We start from the raw sequence: 22952 nt of genomic DNA, 5'->3' as shown, positions 1-22952 counted from the left end.
TCTCTTGGTTAGCCTCCACGTTTCAGCCCCATAGGTGAGTACAAGCAAGATGCAACTGTTGTATACTTTCCTCTTGAGCGATACCGGTAAGCTGCTAGTCATAATCTGCGAGTGCTTGCCAAATGCGCTCCATCCCAATCTTATTCTTCTTGTTATTTCCTTTTCATGGTCCGGATCTGCGGTTACTACCTGTCCTAAGTAGATATATTCGCCTACTACTTCCAGTATTTTGCTTCCTAATGTAAACTCCTGTTCCTTCCCGAGGCTGTTGAACATTATCTTAGTCTTCTGCATATTGATTTTCAAGCCTATCTTTCTACTTTTCCTGTCTAGGTCATCAATCATTATTTGCAGTTCATCTCCCGAGTTGCTTAGCAAGGCAATGTCATCAGCAAATCGCAGATTACTGAGGTATTCTCCATCTAGCCTTATCCCTAACTGTTCCCATTCCAAGTCTCTGAATACTTCCTCTAAACAAGCTGTGAATAGTACTGGGGAGATTGTGTCTCCTTGCCTAACACCTTTCTTTATGGGAATTTTGTTACTTTCTTTATGCAGAACTATGGTTGCTGTGCAGCCACTATATATATCTTCCAGCACTTTCACGTACGGCTCGTCTACCCCCTGATTTCGCAATGCCTGCATCACCGCCGAGGTTTCAACTGAGTCAAATGCTTTTTCGTAATCAATGAATGCTATGTATAAGGGCTGGTTATATTCCGCGCATTTTTCTATCACCTGATTGATGGTATCGATATGATCGATAGTAGAGTACCGTTTCCGAAACCCTGCTTGATCCTTTGCTTGATTGCAGTCTAAGGTTGCCCTGATTCTATTAGCGATTACTTTAGTAAATACCTTATACGTAACCGCACCGAGTAAACCACTTTAACCCCAATTCGACATCGGCGGGCTCTACAAATGACTGGATCTTCATGGCTGTTCTCGTCGACGCACAGAAAGTCAGCCCGTTAATCGACACCGGGGCGGATTACTCAATTCTTAGCTGACGACTGACGATGGCTCTAAAAAAAAGTGACGACGCCGTGGGATGGTCCCCACATACGTACGGCCGGAGGTCATATTGGCGCATCCCGTGGTATGTGTACGGCCCGAGTTCGGTGCGTGGCTGCACGTTCGTTGCCACGTTTCTCGTTCTGCGCGAATGCTCTCGCGTCTCGAGATGTTGCCCTGGGCAGCGACTTCCTCCGCAAAAACGGGGCCACAATTTATTTGCCGAATCGTTTGATGACGTTCAACATCTAGATGGCGACAGAAAAGCCTGAGGTCAGTGAGTTTCGTTCCACACTGTGAATCGCCGACGATAACGCCACAATGCCCCCCCGTGGCAGTATCCTCGCGAGAGTAACCTGCGACAAGCCACAGCGGGGACTGAGAATTATCCAGTCTAATGTATCTCTTCTGCTTGCTCTAGGCGTTTCTGTACCACGCGGTCTTGGTATCTTTTATGGCGATCAGACATAAGTGCTCATATAAATTTCAGCAATGAGCATCGCCATCTGTTCCGTGGAACCACCATAGCGTACATAGACCGCGTTAGAAAGTTGCCGAATGCTTTACCTGCGAGACAATCACGTCTAAAGTATAAGCTGCAGTCAAGAGCGCTGACATAAATCTAGATCTTCCGCACTCTTGAAAGAGGGAGCTGCAGGACCTCTTGCTTGAATTTGGGGCTTGTTTAAGGTCGTCCTCTAAAGTGCGCCAAACATCAATCGTGAAACAAAGAATTAATACGCATGAAGGCGCTTGTCCAATCCATCAGCAGCCATATCATGCGTATCCTCGCAAGCGAGACGCTATCCAGAAGCAAGTCCGAGAGATGCTCGCCGATGACGTCATCCAACTAACAAGAAATCCCGGATAGTCTCCTGTCGTCCTCGCAAGAAAAAAGATGGCACACTGCGCTTCTGCGCCAATTAAAGAAAGCTAAATAGAGTGACGAAGAAAGGCGTTTATCCACTACCGCGCATAGACGATTCCCTGGACAGGCTTCGACACGCTAAGTACTTTTTTTTCAGTCGATCTCAGAAGTGGCTATTGGCAGATCAAAGTTTATGAGAGAGACCAAGAGAAACCTGCCTTCATCACACCGGACGGGCTTTACAAATTTCGTGTCCTCCCCTTCGGGCTGTGCTGTACTCTTGCAACCTTCCAGAGGATGATGGACACGGTGCTCACTGGTCGAAAGTGGCAGACATGTCAAGTTTACTTGCACGATGTGATCTTTTCGGCAACTTTCAAGGAACATTTTCAACGTCTCAGAGCTGTCCTTGACATCATTTGGACTGCCAACCTGTCCCTCAAACCTGAAAAGTGCCACTTCGGTTTCACTGAAATAGTTTCTAGGGCACGTCGTGTGTACTGGCGGCATCCGGGTTGAACCTGAGAAACTCGCGACTGTTTCGGAATCTCAAGTAGTTGCGGCACCGTCATTTCATCAAAAACTTCGCTCAGCTCGCTAGCCCTTTTATGCCCTTAACTCGGGAGGACGCAGCATTTTCGTAGGGCAGCGAACAGCAGACAGCTTTCGACGAGCTACAGCGCAGTCTCCAAGCTCCCCAATACTCGCACATTTCGACGACGATGCTGACACAGAGGTGCACACAGATGCAAGCAAAGTCGGACTTGGCGCTGTCCTCGTTCAACGGCAAGACGGCGTCGACAGCGTAATCATAGAGAGAGGGATAAGGTAAAGACAGGTAAAGACGGGACACTTCCATGGAGCCCAGCGGCCCTATTGACTGTAGCGCACCAAGCGGCTGATGCTTGACGCACATCCGCTTTCGGTTGAAGGCGCGACGTTTGAATGCTAGCAAGTGCTTGCCGTACTGCCGCGCCCCGTTGACACATTATTTCTATTCTGTGCGGTGTGGTATTATTTTTCTACTTATTTTCAGCAATGAAATATAAAATTAGATCACAATTACCGCTGCCTGGCCATCAACGCGTCAATTCTTTTGCTAAACAGCAGTATTGCAGGAAAGACGCCAAAGGCTCTGTGAAATAAACATTTATTTTGCTTCATACGAATATCAAACACTTACAATCCTGTCAGTTTGGTGCACGAAAGCAACCAGGAAGACAGACAAAAAGTAGGATACATCAGCCTACGTGTATATTATAAGTAAAAAAAATCACACAAGGCAAGGAACAAACATAGGTAGACAAATGTAGCATTACATGCAGATATACAAAGTATGAAAAATGATACACAATAGACATATTATCAGATTAACAATGTTTCTCTTGAGACTGTGTACTCTTACAAGTATCTAGGTGTTTACGTTTCTTCTAACCTATATTGGAAACCCCACGTTGACTATATCGTAAATAACGCAAACCGCATGCTAGGGTACCTTCGGAGAAATTTCTCTCGTTCATCCAGTTCTTTAAAATTATTGCTTTATAAAACTCTGGTACGCTCCAAATTAGAATATTCTGCATCTGTCTGGAGCCCTGGCATTGATTCACTCGTTTCCGATTTGGAAGCTGTGCAGAACCGCGCCTGTCGCTTCATACTGTCAAACTATCACCGAACAAGTAGTGCAACTGCCATGAAATCAAGTTTGACCCTTCCACTTCTATCTCACCGCAGATCAGTTGCATCATTATCCCTTTTTCATAAAATTTACCACAACAGCTACGTGAAAGAAAGATTACTAACAAGACCATCTTACATATCAGCGCATTGATCACCGCCATAAAGTTGGGGTTCCATCTAGTCACACAAAATGTTTCCATGACTCATTCATACCTAGAACTTGTGTCAGTTGGAATCACCTTCCCCATGATATCGCACGTATAACAGATAACGACGCATTTCGGAAAGCCATTGTTTTTCTTTGAATGTATATTGCTTGTTACTATGTTGTTTACCCTTTACTTCTTGACATAGTTTTTACTTATCCCCACTGCATTGTGAAGTTTTGTTTTCCTTGTTCTTTTTGCGCATGTTTTTTATGTACTTGTAATTTATTTTCTTCTGTAACTTTGCTGTACGTACATTCATATACTTTTATGTATCCCATTCCCCTCTGTAATGCCCCCGGGCCCTGAGGGTAAATAATTAAATAAATAAATACACTATGCTCAAAATATATTCGCGACTACCTCACAATATCCTGTATTTTATTTTAAACACAGATTTCAAATAAATACACTTGAAGTAGTTTAGGTATTATGCCACAGACACATTGCTTTCAGCTTAAATGCGTACCCTTCTCCATACAAGCATGTGTTTTTGCGTATGTCCTTGGCAGCAAAATTCCAGCAGACTGTCACTTCTTTTATTCTCAGCATTGCCTTTTTTAGAAAGTTTCATCATCATCATCAGCCTGATTATACCCACTGCAGGGCGAAGGCCTCTCCCATATTTCTCCACTTAACCCGGTTCTGTAGAAAGTTTGATGGGGTCCTAATCACAAATATTCTGTAAGCCCGAAATAAGCTGGAAAACACTGACATGCACAGAGTGCCTTGTATTCATTTTACAATGGCAATGTAACTAGCACTCGTTAAATTCATAGCCACAATGCTCAACAGTGCCAATATAAGAATGGTTCGTCTATTGTGCGCGTCTTTATAGCCTGGGTCTCTTTGGGACGGTAAGTAGAAAGCAATCAAGCTTAGCCTGCAATATTCTCAGATGGTCAATTTGTTGGAAGTGAAAATATGTGCTGATATAAATATTTCAGGAAACAATACGGACATTTATTTCATGCCTATTAACACAATTTTCATGTTAAATAACAATTATATCGTTTTAGAAATACCTGATGTGCACATTAAATCACGTGAAATGGCTAGCTGAAAGTGAAAGCTCAAACCTATCCACTCGTGGAATGCGAGATGCTGGTCCGGACCTCTTGCAGGTATGCTGCAATTCTCACCAGGGCACACAGGAGAGACTGCCGAATCCTGGCATCAGCTGGAAAATTTACAGTAGAAATATATGTCATCGTGATACACCTTTTACTGACACTGTGTAAGCATACCCACGTAAAATACACAAATCAAGCTACACGGCGAAGATCCCTACCAGTAATTTCCAAGGATTGCTTCATTTCCCGATGGTAATCTTTGGTTTTAAAAGCTGCATTGACAGCCGACTACGCGTTTCATTCGACAAAACTATTTGATACCCGGCGGCAAGAATACAGGGGATACCACAGTGCGCTTTAGCAGCACTGAAAAAAAAAAAAATGCTCGGGTGGAACGCATGTTTTCAGAAACGGAGGGGACGGAATTATCAGCGCGCCACTTCTTTAGTATCAAGCTGTTTAGAAGCACCTCGGCGTTTCCTTTTCTATTGCCTTTTTTTAAGCGCATTCCCCGTGGGTTTTGCGTTGCAGATGACGATCCTCGACACACAAGTTTCTGGTTCTCCAGATTTTGTGCGGTACCTTTTTTTTCTTGTCCTCTTAACAATAACGGTCCCGTACATACCACGCGAGAGCGCTTGTCTTTAACACGTTAGGCTACCCTCGATGTTCAGATTTCAGCCGGCCAAAACATCACCTAAAAGAGATTGCGCACTGGTGACGTCCCCCCCCCCCCCCCCCCCGCCCCACCCCAACCCGTAAAACTCAACGAGAAACCACGCACAAGCAACCACTAGGCAAACCAAGCAAATAGCGTCAGGCGTGGGTTGACTCTTATCTAACTGCGCAGTAACCGGCGAGCCCTTGTTGCGCCATTACCGAGCACATATTGGCCTTCCATTCACAACCACGCCAGCCAGAGTGCTGAGCTAAACTGCTTGATATGCAGCGTACTTTGCAAACAGAAACAGTTTCTCACCTTGCCTTTGTTGGAAGCTGCCGTGGTGTCACGAACTGGCTGACCCATGAAGTGCGCACCGGCGCCTGTTCACGAGCTGCGCAGTTCAAGAAACCGGCCGGTGCGGTCAGCATAAACTGCTCGAAATGCAACGTTTTAGGCCAGAATAACGTTCCTCACCTTGCCGTCTTGACAAACTGCAGTACCGCTTCGAAGGCCAAGGAAGACGCAGTCAGTCCTCACAAACACGCACGCAGACCGCGTAGACGGCCCTGCTCTTCCGCAGTCTGCTTCGGTTTGCGCCGGCAGCACCCGCGCGCGCGGCGCGACAAATGCTGGTGGCGCCATCCAGTTCATGGTGCGTGAAGCTAATACTAACATTATCAGTCATGCGTCATTTCCTGGGCCTGATTTCGCCGAGTGTCCGCTCTTTACACAATCCCTTTCTCTATGGCGTAATCGGCTACGCCAGTCGCGCGAAAGCGCGCGTTGAGGCGAACTACTCTACCAAAGAAAAAGAATGTTTTTCAAAGAGAAAGTTGAAATTAATGAACTTTTTGTTGCAATAAGAAGTTAAACCTCAGTAGGCCTCGTTAAACCGGCTGAAGACAAACAAATTGCAGCACATAAAATTATGTTCCCAATAAACAAGCCTTTATTTGCAACTGCAGAAGGAAGAGTTTGTCTCTGTTGTCCTTAACCTCACGTTCGCAAGCCATGTGTAGGCTAGCAGGCACAGTTATATCACTTTGCTCTCTTCTGAAGTAGATCAAATTAGATATTCCTGGTTGTACAATATCCTTGCTCTGACTGTAACAGTCTCTTGTCTCTCGTCTTTTATCGTCAGTGTACGATGGTCTGTTGCAACCCAGCACTGCTTGGGTTGAAAAATGAAGGGTTTGATTATTTAGACGGAATGGTCCACCTGGTTGAACCCATTTGGAATAGTCGCCGTTTCTGACAAACCTTAACTTAATCAACGCGTCGTCCCTGATCCATCTAGGCTAGTTCAGGTGGGTTGGACAAATTAATGCTGTCGTCGTAGTTTAATGAATTCCATAAAGGAAATCATTCCGGTCGTGGTTGTGTATTTCGCAGACAATTTATTACTTTTACCAATCTTCATGGTTTAAAAGTTATTATTAGAGCGCCAGTTAGGGAGTTAACGGCATTAGTAATTGAGTGAGCCGCAAAGTTTCTCTCATTGCGAAGAGTCATAATTTATCACGCAGCGAGAATATGATAATGTACAACGTATGGTCTGCATTATTTCGTTTACTTAGAGATGTATATAAATAGTAACCACCAAGAAAAGATCGCTGCAGGCAATTGTAGAATGAAGCGTGGGTCACAAATGCAATTATCGCAATGAAGACGTCTTTTTACGAAACCTTGCGCTTCCTGCAAACATAGGCTGGCAGGCAACGCTGTCAAGGATTACCCTCGAAAAAAATGCATGCACTTGACTACCGTTTTACGACATTATAGATTTCATATTTAATTACACAAAGACGAGCCCTTGCGAAGGCTGCTAAAATAAACATATAAAATAAATGCGTTGGTCTCTGCGAGAACTTCAGACATGACGACGCAAAGGTGCAAACCATTCGCATGCGAACCTGGGCTCGCATCTGCACAGTGTTCGGTTCGCGCTGTTTCATCCGCACATGGAGAACGGCACGTTACAATCAGCACAACTTAAGCATGCTCTGTTGTGCTCCGTGTAGACATGCCGGTCAGCTACAGATCACTAGACTTATGACTGAATCCCGACTGTGGAGGCCGCCTTTCAATGGAAGCAGGCGAAATGAGGCTCGCGTTATTGCAAGCACTCGTTTTAAATTGATTACGATCTCTTTTTCGCTCTGCCTCTTTTCATTACTTCTTTTGCCACCCCTCTCGACTCAAATGGCCATCGATAGAGTAGCAGTAACCAGGCCTGACCTTTTTTCATGAAACCTTTACACATGCGCATTTTTTTAGGGACCATGTTCTACACCGAGCGCAGTGTAGCTTAATATCAAGTCTCTCTGGCTTATTATAGCCCCAGGATGTCTATTATGGCGATTATATGTCGTCGAATCTTATACCTAGCTTTTCCACCCGAGGAATAGCGAACGAATGTAAGCGCAATTATAATTAAACATATCGTGGTCATGCAGCTAAAACAGACAACCAGGCAGCTTATGTAGCTAAAAAATGCTCCCTGTTGCGGGGATTGAACTCTGTCCGGGACAGTCGCGCTACCAATCAACGAAATGAAAGATAGGAAATGGTAGAAATCATTATGAGTTAACTACAAACTGTCTGTGGAAGCTACAACCATATTTATCCTTCATTTTATCCGTTCGTCTGTGTTTGCGAGTACATTCTAGTATTATCATTTTGAGGAGCAGCATGACAACACCCACTTCAGGGTAAATGCTTCTCCCACATTCATCCAGTGAACAGTGATTTTTCAAGGAGGTTATATATTACTCCACCGAAGTTATTATATAACCTCCTTGGTCTTTTGCTACAGGGGTTGCCACCTATTCCCCACAGTCCTTCTAATCCCAACGTCTGCATAATTTTTGCTGCCCTGTGCCACATTTGCCTTTGGAAACCCGTCACTCTTAGCGACCATCGGTTATCTTGCATTTACTACACGTGCCCTGCCCCTAACCATTTCCAACTTAATTTGACTATAGGCATGGAGGAAGGAAAGAACTTAGGAGAGGCCCTGACGTTATTTTTTTTTTGAACCCAGCGCGGCCACGCCGCGACCGGACGCTGCAACGTCTCTCCACCTCCTTTACCCTCCGCATTTTCTTTCTCCGCGACGCTCACATACTTAGGGCCCTTAGCAACGCTGTTGCTAGTGGCCCGAGTTTTCATAGGAACAGCGTCGCCGTTGCTAATGGCCCGACTTGGCTAACCCTAAAGTTTGACGTCACTTCCGCCACACTTTCTCCAATGCATTGGGAATGAGCAGGGCCTCTCCTAAGTTGTTTCCTTCCTTCATGACTATAGTCAACCTGCAATGGCCAGGCAGCGCTAGTGGAAGGGTAGTGTTCAGTATGGGAGAATTTTTTTGCAGATCCTGGGTGGGCACTCATGCGACAAATGGATGACGTAGCCATTACGTTACATACAGGTACCTTTTTCCTTTCAAGGAGGTCCTCTGCTCAGTCAAAAGACGCGATGCAGATTGTAGAGCGAGCGCCGATTCGTCGCGTTCGAGGTTGTTGACTTTCGTTCTTTTTCTTCCGGTGGTTTGACGGGGTGGCTGGTATGCGAAACAAGCAGCGCTCTGCAGGTATTGTGCGTTTGCTCTCCTCATTGTAATTAAAACGTGCAAGGGTATTGACTGCATGCGGGGTGCAAATATATTGAGTACCTGTGCATGAGTTATTTGCACACACGCGTGCCCACACAAAGGCAGTTTTTCAGAGGGGGAAAAGAAACAACTGTCAAGACTGAAGTAATGTTCTAAAAAACGCGAAACGTTGACGTTTGGATTTAAGCCACGAAATTGTACAAGATGTTGTTTCATGTAAGGGGCTGAACTTAAGGTACAAAAACAGCCGATTGAGACCACTGCGCGGGCACCGAAGCAGTCAAATCTTTAGTGCTCTCTGCGCTGCTGCTCAGGCTACCGGAGCCCATATCTCACTGCTATGAAAAAAAAAAAAAAGGAAACAAGCGTGCGTACTGCTCTAACTCTGCATTGCTGAGGGCAGCTCTCCAAACCGTCACTCGTTTGAAACCGTGTCGTTTGCGTTGGACAGCATGCCCGAATCTCGTGATTTCATCATTTCCACTCTGCTAGAAAATACGAAGGAACTATGCCAGCTGCTTCGTAGTTTGCTTGCAAAACGACTAGTATGTCAAAAGACAGCCAATATGTCACTCGATGGCGTACAGGCCCCACACACAGGATGGTAAGGTCCCGAATTAGTCTAGATTTGAAGAGGGAACAGAACGGATTGGTAAAGAAGTCCATAAAATAATCAGCGGTGAGAGGGAAGGTAGAAGAACTCAAAATCTCGCTAAGAATAGATATTCAGATTTACCTGAGGAAGACCACCTCAGTGTAAAAGCAATGAACGATACCTTCAGATATCATTACTGGGCCCGCGGATGAAGTAGGTGGTAGGAAAGTTAGAGAGGAAAGCAGTAAATTATCTGAGGAGACGAAAGATTTGATTAAGAAATGTTAAACCATGAAAGCCTCCAACATAACACACAGAACTGGTTTGGTTGGTGTGGTTTGGTTTGTGGGTTATAACGTCCCAAAGTAAGTCAGGCTATGAAAGAAGCTGCAGTGGAGGACTCCGGAAAGTTCGACCAGCTGAGGTTCTTTAAAGTGCACTGACATTGCACAGCACTCGAAAAAGGTATCAAAGGTAATCAATAGGTGCAAAGTGAACCACAATCGACAATGCTTTTAAGAGCGACGCAGCCTTAAAGCGGTGGAAAGAAAATTAGGTCTATGTAAAAAAACATGTATGCGCTAAGGGAGAGGTCGGGCAATATGAACAACATAGTCACTAATATGAACATGATAGTCAAAGTAGCCGAGGAGTTCTATACAGTTCTATGCAGTAGCCAATGAACAATATAGTCACTAATATGAACATGATAGTCAAAGTAGCCGAGGAGTTCTATACAGTTCTATGCAGTAGCCAAATTACTCAGGTCTCTAATAAGATTGGCAGTAGTGAAGAGCAACCAGACGTTCCGTCAGTAACGAAGGGCGAGGTTAAGAAAGCATTAGGAGATATAACGGGAAGGCAGCTGGGAAGGACTAGGTAACTACAGATTTGTTGAAGGACGCAAGGATTTGTTGAAGGGCATTGTATGGGATAAAAAAAAATAATACCGAACGCAAAAGGAACAGAGTGACCACAAGATACACAGCGGCTGCTTCTGAGCCGACCACTCATAGCTCTCGTCGGCCTCTAGGTGGCATTAAATAAATGTCTCAGCAAACTCATTGTAGAGTGCCTATAGTGTCACAGATTCGCTTTATTCCCTGATTCACACATCTCGCTTCATCTATCTTTAAGTTACACATATTTCTTCCTATAACATTCTGCGTTGTCCTCAATTTAAGCTGAACCCTTTTCATTATACCTCCAAGATTGTACCCTTTAAATATTTGCTCCCCAGCATACCATCAAGTGTATAGCAGTTGTATCCACTTGATGGTATGCTGGGGAGCAAATATTTAAAGCTTACTTCTCCCGAGGGACACTGTGAACTTATTAGACTACATTGCCAACCAAGGATATCCAGGTTACACCTGGAGCCAGCAGAACAAAGCAGACTAACATGAAAACGTAGGGGATTTTTTAATTGTATTCTTGCCGAAATTTATCGTTATATTTCATACTGTACTTTCATACTTTCATACATACTTTCAGCTGTACTGCCCAACGCACCAAGTCATACAGGCCCGACACATAGAGAAGGGGCGTTCCTGCATGATCACCTTGCAAGGCCCTCCGACACTCCCAGCCTGGCTGTACTATTACGGCTGCATATTAAGGCCACGGCCGTATAAACCGAGTTTGGTCTACTGTTACAACTGTTTCCAGGCAGGACACATGCGCAAATATTGCCCTTTTGCTACTGCCGATGAAGGTGCGTCTGAAGGAAAAGTAACGTACCGATGCAGCCTCTGCAAATCGGACGATCACGAGATAACATCTCCAAGTTGTCTGACAAAGCAAAAGGCAACGCAGAAGGCTCGTCTTCGGAACGCTAAGCATTGGCCAATAGAAGACATGACACCAGTACAGACATCCAATCGCTTTGCAGCTCTCCAGTGGGATGATGACGAGTGACCAGAGCTTCCTGAGCCCGCTTCGAATGCACCCCCAGCTAAGACGAAGTCTAACGATACGGTGCTCAAGAAACGCCGTCGAGAACAGCCAATACAGCAGCGTACTGATCTACCAGGCGACGACATGGCTGTACTAGATGAGCAAATCAATCGTCTCTTAGCAGAGGTCTCTAAGCTCCGACAACACCGCGAAATGCTTGCTCGACGTCGGCGAGCTGCAGAAGTAACCGCCAAATCTAGCAATTGCCCAGCACCGCCGCCTTCATCCCGCGCAACAGGGTCATTTGCTACATCTTCCCAGTGTACCACTACGCTCAATGATAACTCTGCAACATTGCTGCTCCGCAATATGGTCAACCAGTTGTCCAACCTGACATCTGTGATACTGCTGCGCTTGGACTAGCACACGAAAATGGTGATATCCAGTCGCCCTGGTGTACTAGAGTGGAACTGTAGAGGCATTTCCACGAAGGTGGCCGAGCTCAAGACCCAACTGCGATTTAACAAGCTTCGCGTGGGGGCTATGTTACTTCAGGAAACTAACGCCTTGCCATCCATTCTGGGCTTCAGCGGCTACGTGTCTCCGTCAGTGACCGACCGTCGCGTGCAGACTGCTTCTCCCCCGGGAAAGGCGGCGGTATATGTTGAAACGCGTATTCCTTATATGCGACTTTCTCTCGAAAACTGGTGCACATCATATCAAGAGGTAGTAGCAGTTGCTGCGAAATTTCCGAAAGGAACTGTTGTTCTTGTTTCATATTACGTTCGACCAGCTGGAGGCGCCCCTTCCCGTAGTAATCTTGGCTGGTTAATAAGTGTTCGTCGGCAATACTCCGGGCGTCCAATTTTATTCGGAGGCGACTTTAACGCCCCTCACCCGGATTGGGGGTACCCGACTGCAAGCCCTCGTAGTAGGCGTGTGCGGGACGCCTTCACTGATGTCCTGTTTGTTCTGCTTAATCATCCTGGGACAGCAACACGGCCTGTGCGTCACATACGTAGTGCTGCCTATGCTCCAGACTTGACGTGGTGGTTGGGCGCGGTAACTCCCTCATGGCCCATGGAGCTAGACTGCTGGGGAAGTGATCACCGCCCTATCATCATCGGTCTCCATCCCTCCCGTCTCAACCCATTGCGCTGCAAATGTTCTCTGATCAACTGGGACAGCTTTCGCTCATGCCTCGACAGTATGTCTTCAGATTCGCCGTCACTCCTTGTTGACCGTATACAAAGAGCAATAAACAGTGCTACGACTACTACCTGGATTGATCTAGGTCGAGCGGTACCAGATCTCGGCCTGCTTAACTTGTGGGCAGCCCGCCGTCAAGCTGAGCTGGCTGCTACGCGAGACCCTACTTCGGGGCAGGCACGCACAAGACTGAATTATCTTACTACGAAGGCTCGGAGATATGAACGCGACCTCTCGCGACACCAGTGGCATGCATGGTGTAAACAATTCTCTGATAAATCACCGAATGCATCACGCTGGAGAACGTTTCGTGCAATGGAACACGGTCGTCGTTCTATTGATGCAGCAGCAACAGTATGCTTTGCTGCTAATCTGTCACCGGGCGATTTCGCCAAAGAAGCTGCTCGAACATTTTTCCCAAAATACGATATACTGCCTCCTTCAGCTGCAAATCTTAATTTGGCAGGTATCACTGCAGACGCATGGAAACTACCATCTGCTGCCGACGCGGATGGAATTGCGAGCTTCTTTTCGACGTCTGAGCTGCTGGCTGCAATTGACGATGCGAAACGGAAAACAGCGCCCGGCCTGGACAAAAATCAGTATGAGGCTTACAAGAACCTCAGTAGTGCTGCACTTCCTGAACTACTAGACACCATAAACAAAGTGTGGCGTGATGGTGTCGTACCCGAGAGCTGGAAAACCGCTGTCGTGATCCCTTTTCCCAAACCTGGGAAGCCTCCAAAAGACCTCACCAACTTACGACCAATCTCCTTAACATGCACGCTTTGCAAGCTTGCAGAAAAAATGCTAGCCACGCGGCTTTCTTGGTGGCTTGAACAGCACGGTTTTTATCACCCTGCTCAAATTGGATTTCGTCCATACATAAGTACAGAGGACGGGTTGGCTGTCTTGGCATCAGCAGTTCTATCATCTACCCGCAGCCACAATGTACGTACCATATTAGCAATGGACGTTGAAAAGGCATATGATAACATCATTCATGCTGCAATCCTGAATGCCATTGACCTGCTTCATCTCCCTCCGAGAGTACGCACTTTTGTTGCATCATTTTTGGACGGAAGAAAATTTGCAATACGCCTCAGTGGTGACACAGTTGGTTCATTCGTTTCACTACGTGGCGTGCCCCAGGGATTAGTATTGCCTCCGACGTTGTTCAATATTACTTTCATCTTATTTCCGTGGCGTTTACATGATATCCCTGAAATCAAGTTTTTGCAATACGTAGAAGATATCACGGTATGGAGCACTCACCATGATTTTCTCACTCAAGAGGCCGTCCTTCAGTCAGCATTAGACATCACCTCTGATTACGCATCCTCCATTGGCCTTCAACTTTCTGTGTGTAAAACGTCATACACGTCAGTCGCCAACCGCTGGGGATGCCGTAAACTTACCTCAAATCCAATTCGTCTCTCTCTACCAGGTCCCCCAATACAAGAAAGTTCGAGCTTGAAAATTCTGGGCTTAGCAATTCACCAATCAGGATCAGCGACTGCTTGGCTTTCTCAGGCAAAAAAGCAAGCACTTCAAACTATGAGTTTAGTAAAAAGAATTGCACCTAAAACGGGTGGCGCTGGCTTGTCTGTTGCACGCCAGTTAGTGAGGGCGGTTCTGCAGCCACGTATTGTTTATCAGGCCCAGCTCCAGCATCTTACAAGAGCACAATGGGATCACCTTGAAGCCGTTAAATCGAGAAGCTATTAGGACCATAACATGCCTTCCACGGCTCACACCAGTCGTAGCGTTACAGGAGAATGCGCAGCTCAACACCATCGATGAACTGGTGCAGCAGCGCCGTGACGATCGCAGACTCAAGGCCACTTTGTCACATTCCACGCTAGCACTGAGGGCGTATGTAACGTCACACATTATTCTTCAGCCACCTGCGCCAGTTCTCCCTCCCTGGAAATTTGTACAGCTAGGAAACAACAAGCCAACTGATATCCGCAGACCAACGTCTGCTAACTCGGCATCGTTGCTTCGCCAGAAATTTGAAGAGCAAGATACTCACTTGCTTCAAGATTCCATAGTAGTGTACGTGGATGGAAGCCTGCAAGGCTGTGAAGCCAAAACGGCAATCTACTGCCCGCGGAGACCTAGCCTGAATCAGACTACTACGTTTCAGCTTTCGGAACCACTTACATCTTTCTGCGCTGAGCTCGTGGCAGTTCAGGAGGCACTCTGCTCCGCGGCTTCCATAACCATGCTCCCTATAGCCAACGTTGTCATCCGCACTGACGCACTTCAAGCAGTACGTCTGCTCCGACGTGTCAGCCGCTGCCCTAAAATTTGCCAAGACATCCACCAGCTTGCGGCGCGCATCCCACACTCAATACGTATTGAGAGGGTCCCACGAGATCTGCTGCCTTCCCAAAGTCAAGCTGATTTAGCAACCCGCCTCGTGAACCAAGACGCATCAATCCCACGGCTCCTCGAAGTGGACGACCCTACTCTCCTTTTGTCAAGAAAGGAACACCTCCGGCGCCGCACACGTGCACTTATCCCTCCGTGTGCGATATCCTTTCCCCGCGGTCTCACCCGTGCAGAGGAGGTTGCGCTTAGGAGGATCCGGGTCGGTGTTGCCCTTACACCAGCTGTCACTAGGACGTGGTCATGCTTCCAGCACTTATATCTCCGCCCAGGGTGCCCGATCTGTAAAAACGAAGATGTTGAGGCCGACATCCACCACTTGCTGTGGGACTGCCCAGCACTCAAACCAACACGAATCCGGCACCTGAGCATAGCTGGCCTTTCAGCAACCACTCCTGCCTCATATGTCACTTGAACGCAGGGACCTCATCATCGCTCACTTCTGGACTTCATAAAATCAGCAAGCCTTTTTCCATTCATTTAATCATTTATTCATTCTTCATCTCATATCCTACTGATGCCCTGAGGCAATAAATATTGATTAAAAAATACAAAGTGGAAAGAAAAGCAACGCGGCAGTGTTGGGGACCGAGCCCACACCTCGGAATATCGCGTCCGGTGCTCTTACCAACTGAGCTGCATTGACGGTTGTACGAACATTTGCTTTTTTGGGTATTCATGTTGCATTTAACCGAACCTTGAGAATGTTGTTGTTGTTGTGGCTGTAGGAAGAAGGAAGAGAAAACGCATGGGCCTGCTGCTGGCTCTGTAGCTGAGCCACCTCCGCTGCCTCGTGCGGACATCATCATCATCATCATTGCACCCGCCACCGCTTAGGGGGTGGACAACGTCTGTTGCGGCGCGCGTCTTTCTCTACCTCTTCTTTTTCTTTCTTCTATACTTTTTCTCCTCGTGCGGACAGAAGAGAAAAAGTATAGAAGAAAGAAAAAGAAGAGGTAGAGAAAGACGCGCGCAGCAGCAGCCGTTGTCCACCCCCTAAGCGGTGGCGGGTGCAATGACGGCCTACAACAGATAAAAACTCTGTGGCAGGCTAGCCCCCGCCGCAAGCGGCGTTGACCTACCAGTCCCAGCCCCGTAGAGCCAAGAACAGCCACCCTTCCTGAACCTTGAGAGGGCTCACCAGCGTCACCCTCATCTATAGCGGCGGATGTGGAACGTCGTTTAACTGCTGCGAGTGTCCAACGGAACGTGATCAACGGGGTTGGCGGAAGCTGTGCGAAAACCCTCTTAAGCTAGCGATGGCTTAAAAACACTTATATTCACAAAAGAAAAGAAGGGAAGAGGGACGACAGATGATGCACAGCATTGTGAACAACCATGTAAAAATGAGTTTTCATATACATGTATTTTATCCAATACAGGAAAACGAGTGAAAGGCACAGAAAGACAACTGTAGTGCCACAGGTTAAAACTAATGCCTATCGCTTTTCATTCTTTCCTCGATATATAGCCGAGTGGAACGCTTTACCCTACGGAGTTGTAGATATGCTATCCGCTGAAACTTTTGTAATTACCGTGACACCTTTTCTGTGGTAGTATGTATGTTTTTGTAACGATGCTTTATTTTGATTTGTAATTTTGGTGTCTTTCGAACTTTTTTTTTGCTTCTCTTCAACTGTGTGCATCCTCCCATGGGTTTTGTTTCCTTGCCACTGTTAAAATGCAACTCGGATTTGTTTAGGCAGAATGTCCATTTGGGCAAGTTGGTAGACGTTCATAATTGTAAAACAGCGCGAACAATGACAGACAAGAACGAGAAATCAAATACCCGAAATGTAACAGGGCCTAGAAACAGGACGTTAGTGTGTGACGTTTTGTGTCGCCTATTGTGGTTTTACGAAGAAAAACCACGCCTTTAGTGTGGCCACTAAGGGAGCCCATCAGCCTTGTTGAAAACAGCGGTCGTCCCGTGTCTTTCCCGTTCTTGTCCACCGTTGTTCGCGCTGTTTTACAATTATGATCGGATTTGTTTAACAATGGTGACCACTCCTTCCCTGGTTGCCAAGAGGCAGATGGCAGCATTTAAGTAAGTAAATAAATAAATAAGTAAATAAATAACTAAATAAATGAATAAATAAATAAGTAAATAAATCAAATACCCGAAATGTAACAGGACCTAGAAACACGACGTAGTGTGTGGCGTTTTGTGTCGCCTACTGTGGCTTTACGAGGAAAAACCACGCCTTTAGAGTGGCCACTAAGGGAGCCCATAAGCCTTGTTGAAAACATCGGTCTTCGATGACAAAACATCCTTTCTACGGCTGTAGGCAAAGCTGCATCAACGTTAGACGTAAGTGGCGAGGGGGCTATGCTTATTAAGCAAAATTAAAATTACTCAACGTCACATGTTCACTCCCAACGTATTGTCGGCTGCTGCCAGCATCTGGAATTACGTAGAAGTGTACAGAAAAGTTTTTGTGACTTTAATATTGCGAAAAGGCTCAATAGGTTACCTCCTTGGAGATGTGGTTACAAACGTGGTCTGCACTTCCCACGGAAGAATTCGTGATGTCGGACCACGTACCTAGCCAGAAGGAAATAATCTTTCGCTGCAACCTTTTTTTCAAAAGTTCTTTTCCAAACTTCATTTTAGGGCCGACAACCTAGGTTTTCACGAAGCACATATGCCTACTTTTTCCCGGCTCTGGTGCGGCAGAAGACTTGGGAGGCGCATACCTCACCTGCTGCAGCATCGTCGAGCTGCGGGGTTGTCGACCGGCGTTTGGGCAGGTTGCGCACCTGCTCTCCCACCAGGACGATCGGGGGATGCGGAGGCGACGGCGGACCGTCCGGAATGTCGACGGAGCCCCGGCCGCGTAGCATCGACCGCGCCTTGCCCTTGGACCACTTCGACTCGGAGGAGAAGGCCGAAGCGCGCCTTCCTTCGGGTCCTTGCGCCCCGTCTCCTGAATTCGGAACCTGCATCATGGGAGCCATTGTTCTTCTGCTCAGAGCACACGTGCGAGAGGCACGGACCTTTCATAGCACATCGTCCTCTTCTTTCGAGATGAGTGCCATTCATTGCATCACCGCCATCATCCTTCTAATTACGCTCACTGCAGGCCAAAACATAGACACTTTCGTTAAATAACCTGTCCCGCGCAAGCACGGCCAAATTACCGCGCAAATAGTAGTACATGTCGCTGTCAGCAGTAGCAGTAATAGTGCTAGAGGAAGTACTAGTAGTGATGGCGGTAATAGCAGTATTGGTAGCAGTTGTAGCTTTAGCAGTAGTACGTATTAGTATATAGTAAAAGCATCTATTTCAGTGGGAAGTGCCCGGGCTACAGTAGTTGAAAGGCCGCGCCCAGAGACCGCCCACGCCCAGACCCCTGCAGCAAAATGTGATTTCACGAGGGCGCCGACAGACGGCGCTTGTAACTGTGGCCCACATGCGCTCGAGTTTCAAGGCCCTCCTTAAGTGATGATGATGGGACCATCAGAACCTGGACGAGGCAGTGCGATGCACAAAAAGTGTGTAACGGCGCGAAGTCGAGAGGTTCAAGCTTGGTGAAGCGTGAACATATTGTCGTCGATCTTTGTCTTTAAAATTTTCTTTATTAAATGTTTTTTAATTCCTCTACATTGGCCCGGGCAAAAAATAGCTCCGTAACAGACGGTACACACACACACACACACACACACACACACACACACACACACACACACACACACACACACACACACACACACACACACACACACACACACACACACACACACACACACACACACACACACACACACACACACACACACACACACACACACACACACACACACACACACACACACACACACACACACACACACACACACACACACACACACACACACACACACACACACACACACACACACACACACACACACACACACACACACACACACACACACACACACACACACACACACACACACACACACACACACACACACACACACACACACACACACACACACACACACACACACACACACACACACACACACACACACACACACACACACACACACACACACACACACACACACACACACACACACACACACACACACACACACACACACACACACACACACACACACACACACACACACACACACACACACACACACACACACACACACACACACACACACACACACACACACACACACACACACACACACACACACACACACACACACACACACACACACACACACACACACACACACACACACACACACACACACACACACACACACACACACACACACACACACACACACACACACACACACACACACACACACACACACACACACACACACACACACACACACACACACACACACACACACACACACACACACACACACACACACACACACACACACACACACACACACACACACACACACACACACACACACACACACACACACACACACACACACACACACACACACACACACACACACACACACACACACACACACACACACACACACACACACACACACACACACACACACACACACTGACACGCATACGCACACACCCGCCGGGTTGGTGCAGCGGTTACGGCGCTCGACTACTGTGCCCAAGGACGCGGGATCAAATCCCGTCCTCGGCGGCCGCTGTTCGATGGAGGCGAAAAGCAAGGTGCCAGTGTGCTGTGCAATGTCAGTGCACGTTAAAGAAACCCAGGTGGTCGAAATTTCCGGAGTCCTCCACTACGGCGTTTCTCATAGCCTGAGTCGCTTAGGGACGTTAAACCTAGCTCACAAACCAACACACACACATACACACATGCATACATACATCCATCCATCCATCCATCCACGCACACACACACACGCACACGTACAGCCGCCCTGATTTTTAACAATATAGCGCGAGCGTCGACCAAACTGCTACTCAGCGCCTTATAACGGCGATAAGCGTGCACCACGGTGAGAGTTCGCGCACGCGCACGAAGAGAGAGCGTCTTCTGCTACGCTGTTCGGATCACAAAAACACACGCTCTGCCCCAATATCTGTTTGCGACGTTCCATTCTTGCGCATGCACGAACTCTCGCCGTGTTGCACGCTTATCGCCGTTGTATGGTGCTGACCAGCAGTTTGGTCGATGCTCGCGCTATATTGTTAAAAATCAGGGCGGCTGTACACAAATGCGCGCGTACACGTGTGCACGCATACATACACACATGCACGTACACACACATGGGCTTGGCGGCACGGAAATGATGGGCCACACTTACCTTCGGAATTTTCCCTTCTTGCTTGTACAGCTCCTTGGCCTCTGCTGCGCTCGCTTCCAGGACCCTGCCGGTGTGCCACGCCATGTACCGATGCCCCTCGTTGACAGCGGTGGCCGCGCTCACGTTCCAGCCTTGGAACGCCTTCCCTGGGAGCAGGAACAACATCTCTCGGACGAGTGCCGTTGCCGCGTAGCCAACGCATCTGACCATCGCGCATCCCAACTTGCGCATGTGCGTCTTCCTGCCCTGGATCAATCACATCAGCTCCAACCACATTATCGGGGAACCTGCCTCGTGATTCAGTTATCGCCACTTCGGCATGTCTACATAAACCCTTTCCACAGCAAAGCGACCTTCAGTGGGCTTGGCGGCACGGAAATGATGGGCCACACTTACCTTCGGAATTTTCCCTTCTTGCTTGTACAGGTGAGCAATTGCCATTCCTTGTATGCAAAACGCTCAAGTAACCGCCTTTTATTCGTGCTGCCAAGCCCACACTGTGCATGTAGTATTTTCTATGAATGTTCTTGTGTAATTTTTGACTTGCTTCTAATGGCTGGTGATGTCGAATCCAATCCTGGACCTACTGAACCAACCTTATCCGACCTGCTTAAAGCCATCCAGGACGTCCAGAACGGGCAGTTAACAATGCTTACTGAAATAAAATCAATCCAAACATCTTTATCCGACCACGAAAAAGCTTTCACTGAAGTGAATAACCGCCTTTCTAGAATTGAAGCAGACTGCGCTTCTTTCTCCTCAATAAAACCTGAAGTCGAAAATATAAAATCGACGACAGCTAAATGCATGGCTGAAATGGAAGCACTGACTGCCCGACTGGACGATATGGAAAATCGAGCACGAAGAAACAATCTAGTATTTTATGGTATAAAAGATTCCGACAATGAATTGTGGCAAGATTCAGAAAAAATAATTACTGAACACTGCAGCCAGTACCTAAACGTATCCCTCGAACCTCGCAGCATTGAACGTGCCCACCGACTAGGCACATATTCACCAAATAAAAACCGGCCGATTATCGTCAAATTAGCTCATTTTAAAGACAAGCAGCATGTACTATCGGTGAATAGCAAATTCAAAGGTACTGGCTTCAGTGTCTCCGAGGATTATTCCCCAAACACCCGTCTCGCGCGGAAAAGCCTCTATGACTATGGTAAACGCGAAGGGCTAAAATTTAAATTACGCCATGACAAGTTGATATCCGGAAATAAGACTTATATATTTGATCGCACCACTAATCATGTAGTTGAACATGAGCAACCCTAGCAACCACTTCAACAGAATCACACTGCGAAGCAGACTTACCGTTCCTCATTATCATTCTTATTCACTAACATCCGTAGTGTGATCCCAAAACGCGATGCTTTATGTAACCTCGTTGAATCATGTTCTGCTAACGTAATTCTGTTAACCGAAACTTGGCTTACCTCTACTGTTTGCGACACTGAGATTTTACCCTCCCTTCCGAATTTTGATATATTTCGAGCAGATCGTAGCGAAATGAGGGGTGGGGGGGTTCTCATTGCCACTGATCGCTCATTACGTTGCTCACGTGTGACAATTTCAAGCAAATTGGAAATGGTTTGGCTCTGCTGTAATGCATGTTATCCACGTGTTCTCATTGGTATATGCTATCGCCCCCCAAACAATGATCCTTTATTTAATTCCTTGTTGCATGATGCCCTAAACACGCTAACGACCCTTTATACCAATACTCCAATTTTATTGTTTGGCGACTTCAACTTTCCATCTATCGTCTGGTCGGATCTTGCTTCCACGCTTTCAAAATCTAACCCTGAGTGTGAATTTGTTCACACCTGCCTCACGTTTGGATTAGATCAAATAATCGACCGTCCAACTCGTTTAACAGATCATTCTGCTAATATTCTGGACCTTGTGCTGACATCACAACCTAATAGCTTCTCACCCATCACTTACATTAAAGGGCTCAGCGACCACATGGCCATTCATGCTACATTTTCTTGTGATTTACGAAACGCGAAAAAGATCAAGAAAACGCTTACCCTCTATAATAAAGGTAACTACGTTGGCTTTAACCGCGATCTTGCTGCTTTCCTTGATAACTTTTCGTCTGGTTTTTCACTACGCTCTCTTGAATCTAACTGGTTACTCTTTAAGTCCGAAATGCAACGCCTAATAAATTTACATATCCCGACCATAACCGTAACAGAACGTCCTGGATCCCCATGGTATAACAAAACACTTAAAAGATTAAATAACAAAAAGAAGCGATTATTTCGTGCAGCTAAAACTACAGGCACAGCTACCGCCTGGGAGAAATATTACACTGCCGCGGCTAATTACGATACCGAGGTCATCAAAACTAAGAATAACTTCTACTCATCCACCTTGCCTAACATGCTGCATGAAAACCCGAAGCGTTTCTTGAAAACTATTTGCCCCTCCACCTCTAGCATAATTTCTCTG

General features: G+C 46.8%; 1 protein-coding gene across 3 annotated transcripts in view; it reads right to left on the bottom strand.

Moving 5' to 3' along the window:
- Nucleotides 1-21189, bottom strand: part of LOC146194030 (uncharacterized) — a 74804-nt gene extending 53615 nt beyond the window's left edge. For 2 of the 3 annotated variants that reach the window (XM_084602931.1, XM_084602933.1), the window contains exons 1-3: nucleotides 20880-21189; nucleotides 20484-20629; nucleotides 17910-18152 (exon numbers count right to left, since the gene is read on the bottom strand). In XM_084602931.1, coding sequence (XP_084459057.1) covers nucleotides 17910-18152; nucleotides 20484-20629; nucleotides 20880-20988 — 498 coding nt within the window. In that variant the 5' untranslated portion in view covers nucleotides 20989-21189. The remainder of the gene's footprint in view (nucleotides 1-17909; nucleotides 18153-20483; nucleotides 20630-20879) is intronic. The other variant, XM_084602932.1, reaches the window with a different exon arrangement.
- Nucleotides 21190-22952: the final 1763 nt, after the last annotated feature.

This window comes from Amblyomma maculatum, chromosome 4 (genome assembly GCF_055883805.1).
Source record: "Amblyomma maculatum isolate TAMU_Amacu chromosome 4, ASM5588380v1, whole genome shotgun sequence".
NCBI classification, from domain to species: domain Eukaryota; kingdom Metazoa; phylum Arthropoda; class Arachnida; order Ixodida; family Ixodidae; genus Amblyomma; species Amblyomma maculatum.
Note: the sequence above shows the minus strand (reverse complement) of the source record. Positions and strands in the feature narration are given on the sequence as shown.